The 5,685-nt window shown below is 40.1% G+C and overlaps 1 protein-coding gene across 8 annotated transcripts in view; it reads left to right on the top strand.

Annotated features, from left to right (window-relative positions):
* The window catches only part of LOC107087536 (voltage-gated potassium channel subunit beta-2), a 95,623-nt gene that overhangs the window by 36,442 nt on the left and 53,496 nt on the right, over positions 1–5,685 (top strand). The window contains exons 1-2 of one of the 8 annotated variants that reach the window (XM_015379154.1): positions 697–835; positions 4,017–4,303. The exons of 4 other annotated variants lie outside the window; for them this stretch is intronic. In XM_015379154.1, coding sequence (XP_015234640.1) covers positions 812–835; positions 4,017–4,303 — 311 coding nt within the window. In that variant the 5' untranslated portion in view covers positions 697–811. Of the gene's footprint in view, positions 1–696; positions 836–952; positions 1,085–4,016; positions 4,304–5,685 lie in introns of those variants that run through there. 3 more of the 8 variants (XM_015379155.1, XM_015379162.1, XM_015379163.1) reach the window with 3 other exon arrangements.

Genomic DNA, 5,685 nt, shown 5'->3' with positions numbered 1-5,685 from the left:
TATATATATATATATATATATATATATATATATATATATATATATTAGATGTGAACAATTATATTTTTTTGTTGTTAAAAACAATATTGTAGGTGCTGTTAAACCTCTATTTTCTTTGGCTAAACAAAGTAAGTCTTGAATTTAGCCTAACTCTAGGCTTCCTCTCATAGTTGGGGATCAGAAGTTGTATTATACCATTTACTTGAACAACCCCTATTTTAAACAGCTGCGGGTGAGCTTGAAATACTTCTGTGTGAAGTTGTTGTCTTAGAGCGGCATGATGTAATCCTAATATTAACCTCAACATGTGTGGTTTACTTCGCTCTTTGTTTCCTGGGTCAGTGGTTCGCTTCTATCTGTATTACCTGCTGTCTGTATTAGCATAAAAGTCTGCGTGTTTGTGCTCCCCGTGCCCACTGCACTGCCCACTAATTACTGTCCAGCTCTCAGCATTCCTTCCTGTGGAACAACAATCAGAGGCTTTTAGTGCAAAAAGCTTTGGTGAATAATTCAGAGCTGATATTATTTGCTGCAGTTGGCAGAAACAAGGCGGACCACTAAATGCCACAAATGGATTCCTTGCATGAGATCTCACAGGGAGGAGGAGGAGGGGGAGGAGGGGGAGGAGAGGTGAGGTGTCAGTGATGGTGGGAGAGTATGGTCCAAGCATCAGTGGGGAGGGAAGCACTCTCTGATTCACTAATTGGTTTAGATGTTTCCTAGTAAGACACTCCCAGTTTGGGTGGACCTGCTTCATGCCTGTCTGTAGTCTGTGTCTATAAGAGCAAACTGACACCCGACAGCCTCGCTCATGAGCCGGCCTTCAAGAAATCGGGTGAGTTTCAGGAAATGTTTGCGCACCGTGAGCACGTTGAGTGTGGTTGTTTGTGTGTATGCTTTGTGTATGAATGACTGAAGTTGTTTGTTAGTGGGTGTGGCCTGCATGCAGCCAAGCCTGAAGTCTCCTTTATTTATACCTTCTGCTTGATTTATTCAAAACCAGTTTATGAAGAAAGAAATGGAGAAATTTACCGAACAGAGTCGGAATCTGTTACATCAGGGATGAGACAAACCTTTACCTCAGGTCAGATCTTTAAAAAACAGCTAAGTTGTTTATATTGTGGGTTAAATTGTTACACTTCATGACTAATTAATACATTTAATGCTATATTTGAAAGCTTCCTAGTTTAAAAAACTATTTTACCTTTAGCAGCGTTGCTGCTGAATGAGATGCTTTGCTTCAATGCAGAGGTAGTGCTGTCCATTTAGCGTTGTTGTTAGAAGGCATTAAAAGGATCAATACAGTCTAGAGGCTAAGCAGCTATATGTTTCAAACCAGCAGTGGAATTTAGTTAGTGCATGAGAATAAGGATTATGATTGTAATCTTGTAATTTTGATTAACCATTGAAATCTTGACTGTTTCTCCAAGTAAAGCTAGATTATTTTGTTGTCGTAGAAAAATGGACAAACTTTGACAAGATATATTTGAAAAAAATTGTTGTGTTATAAGCCTGTTTGTGTATGGATTTAAAGCTAAATTTATATCATTAAAATACTTGTTGTATTTTAATGATATATAGCCGAAGCATAGCTGTGCTGTATACAGTAGTTGAATGAATGCTGTTTTATTGCTTTGTGTTCTAATAGTGTATGACTGTACTGTTTTTGACTTATCGTAATGCTCCACCTTTACTTAAACAGGGATTTGGTGGTCAGTGCTTTCTGCTGCTTTTGGTATTCTGTTGCATTATTTTATATACAGTGAAGTGAACACAATGCTGACCTCTGTTGATTAATTATAGGTATACCGTTTGAGGTGAATTATTGTGTTTTAAATGAGAAGGTGATAGCTTTAACAACTTGGGCTGAATAGATTCATTACACACAAATGGACACATATTTTTGATTATTTTGTTATTTTTGATAATTATGGCTCAAACTAAAAGAGAACCAGGAATTTATATGATTAAGAAATGTAATTTTGTAGAGCAGAACGTGTTCGGCCTGTAGCTCTGCAGAGGTGTTAAGGAAGTCCAGATTGCCATGATAGCAGCCTCCTGCTCGTCTGCATTGCTTCCTCTCGACGATACTGCAGAGACTTTCTGTGATGTTTAGGTCAAACCAACCGTGCTGGTCGGTCCAGTACAGTGATGCCAGCATCAGTAAAGTATGTGTCTCTTATCTTTTGGAGTGTGGGTAAATGCCAAGTCCTACTGGATAATGAAATCACCATTTTGATAGAGCCTGTCCACAGAGAGACACATGATGAGTTCTTTAAGTTGGTGGTAGACGGCTGTGCTTACTTGTGGACACGATGGACCAATTACATCGCTCCCTGAATCATCAGTGTTTTCAAAAATTTCCTCAGGACCTCTGTTAATCTGAATTTGGTGCAACTCCACTTTTCCTCTAGACTCTGGAACCTTAATTTTTAACGTAATGCAAAGTTTACTTTGATTTGAATAGAGTATTCAGCAGCACTAAGCAGTTTAATGGTTTTTCTTAATCTATGTAAGACACTGATCTACTATTGTGTCTAGTTAAGGAGCTATTCACATAATGAAAGTGACAATTGAATCCCATAACCTGCATAAGTCTTTGTGGTGGCTCTTGCTCTCCACCTACACTCCACATGTCCCCCAAACGGCAGAATACCCTCTGCTTCCCAGTCCTGTTATTACTGCGGCCATTCCTGTTACCTCTACACCTTTTCACCACGTTCAACCTCCTATTCTTGTATGTGGCTAGAGATCTGTGAAGTCCTGCTTCCTATATAAATATTTTTTTGTGGTTTACCCTACTTATGGAGGGGGACTGTGACTGTCTACTACACATTTGTAAAGTCAGCATCACTGTGAAAGTCAGGAAGGCCTTGCTGATCAGCCCTCCTCTACTAAAGCCAGCTGCTCCCATCCATCAGGCAGAGGTTTCAAGGCATATTTACCATGAATTATTCATTCTGATTCCAGTTATCATTTCTAATTTCTTAACATAAGAAATACATTTTCAGCAGTTTTTCAACAACCGCTCTTAACTCTCCCTCCTTATGTGGTTACGTTCCTCGTGCTTTAGTGTGTTTTCACTGCCTTTGTGTTTGAAAATCTTTTTTTTGTGTAATTGTGTAGGAAGCTTGTTGATGGAGATCAGTCAATCCAGAATGAATGTCACCATTCGGGACAAAGTTCTTCTATTCCATAACATAATTCATATCACTTTATTGGGGTCAAATTTTCATGGAAACCTAATCTTGAATGTGCATTTGCTTTAAACCATAATCATCAAAATTAACATAAATAATGGAAATCTATCAGTCTGTGTAATGAATCTATGTGATATGAGTTTCACTATTTAGAATCGATAGATCTACATTAGATAGGTTTGGTTGTATACTGTAGTTGTGTGATTTGATGACTTCTTCATTAGCTTTTGTGTGTATCTAATGTTTTAGTCCCAAAAGGCGTATTGGACCTGTTGTTGGAGAACTCTTAAATCCTGCCGCTGCACGTTCTTCTGGATTTTGGCTCTGAAATCAGAAACAATGGCAGGACCGTAGCCCTCCTTTCACCCCGTGCATGTTTGAATGCTGCTCCCCTGCAGACAGCATGTGTCCTTTTTGACGTCCTGTTTTTTTAATTATCGGCAAGCCTGTCACCTGGATGCTCCCTCTCTGTGTAACACTGCCATCGCCTACCTGTATGGGGAGGGTGTTGCTGGGTTTTGTTGTGCGACTCTGATTACAGGATGCATGGCCATGTGCTGCCCCAAGCAGGAGGGCTTTTTTTTTTTTTTTTTGTACATGGGAGCAGGTGCTATTTAAGGAGAAGACTGTCCCCTGCCAGCTCCTCGCTTCATCCGTGTCACTACTTTACTTTTCACTGCACGGGTCGACCCAGCATCCAAACCAAGTGGAGAAAGAGGAGGGGCTGAAAGCATGTTTTCAGGAGGGTATACTAGTGGCCCCCGAGGGGTTCCCATCAAGCTCAAGTCCAGTCATTGTCCTCCTGAAAATCCTCAGATCCCCAAACCGCCAGCGCCCAGCAGCGGTGTCCGGAAGAGCAGCAGCAGCGGCAGCGGCAAGATGTTGTCTATGACCTACAGCGATAGCATTCGGAGCGGGATCAACCGCTACCATTCAGACCAGGGGCTGAACCAGCCTCCATCCAAGCCCACCGACCAGGTGGAGCTGCAGAGGCTACGGGAGCAGAGGATCGCTGCTCAGATTAAGAACATGGAAGACTTCCTGAAGATGAACGGCTTGGCCCTGGAGGAGTGTGTGTCTTTTCAGACAGGCATGAAGTACAGGTAAGAGAGAGGGCTGGAGGTGCTCTGTGGACAGTGAAAGGGACAGGTTTGTGCTCGAGATCACAGCTGAAGGCATCTCCTGAACAGGTGTGAGCACTTTGCAGTGGAATTGTTGGAACTTCTCTGTAGAATTTATTTAGACTTTAATTATATTCAGTTATATTCTATAAATGAAAAGATGCAATACTATATATTCATTCATCAGGTTATTAAAATGACCTTAGCTTTACTGCGTCCTCTGATCAGACTGCTCTTATGTAAAGGTACCAGGTTTTATTTTAATCATCTAGGTCGGTGGCATATATGCTGAACTGCATGGGAAGGACAGACGGCTCCGTAAGGATTTACCTGGCCCCTTAAATGCTTCTTTTCCCCTTCTTACAGTACATGCCCTTTCTTCTTCGTGATCTTTACTTTTCTGTCAGGTGTTTTATATGTTGCGTTCTAGCAAACATCCCCTTTTTAAAAATTATTCAGAAAAATCTTGTGTTGCAGTCTTTGACATATATAAAGATCTATATGTACCACTTGTTTCTGTGGGGATTACTCCTTGTTTATCCTTTTTTGGGTTCCTTTTTTTCAGCCCAATTTAACACAAAATGCTTTAAAAGACTTAAAAACAAGCAGATAAGGAAAGGTCAATAATCCCCAGAAAATTTATGTAAATGAAAAACTAATTATTGGACAACCAGTGTAAAATGTAGATCTAATATTTTCTGGTGTTTCAGCTTATTATGGGTTTACGTCTGTGGATCTTTGGCCCTATGGTGTCGCCCAGTAACTGGTCTGCCGGTTAACTAGTCTGATAATAGGCCTAGTGAATAGTGCTTCATTTATTTCATAAGTGAATCTTAATAAATAACATTTTAAAAAAGTGAAATAATTATCCAGGACTTTAGAACACATGTTGAAATACAATTTCTCAGTAGTGCTTTCAATGCATAATCATTTAAGGGGCCTTGTCATGTAGGCTATTTTGATTTTACACATTTTTAGTAGGCCACTCTGGCTGCATACAGAGGCTTTTCGATTAAATGATGGAATCCTGTTGGCTTACTTCTCTGTTTTATTTCTGTTCTTACTCTTTGGTTTTGCTTCATTTGTTTGTAGATCTAAGAATTTTGTAAATTTAACACAATAAGACCCCAGGTATGAAATGATTAGGCAAGGAAGTAATGGAGCCATGCAAGTCAGCATATCTGCAGCAGAAGTTTGAAAAGAAAGGAAAAGACCAAAATAAAGTATGAAATAATAGATACCTAGAGGGGGAGAAGACAAGTAGCACACGGAATACAGTATGAATTTTGGTGTTCAATGGAGAGGGAGCCAAATCTGGTAAAGTGATGGATACATGAGGAAGCACTGGTAGCAGATGGTGACGG

This window comes from Cyprinodon variegatus, unplaced genomic scaffold (genome assembly GCF_000732505.1).
Source record: "Cyprinodon variegatus isolate N-32 unplaced genomic scaffold, C_variegatus-1.0 Scaffold186, whole genome shotgun sequence".
Classification (NCBI taxonomy): domain Eukaryota; kingdom Metazoa; phylum Chordata; class Actinopteri; order Cyprinodontiformes; family Cyprinodontidae; genus Cyprinodon; species Cyprinodon variegatus.
The sequence above is the reverse complement of the archived record's forward strand: the minus strand, read 5'-3'. Positions and strand labels throughout refer to the sequence as shown.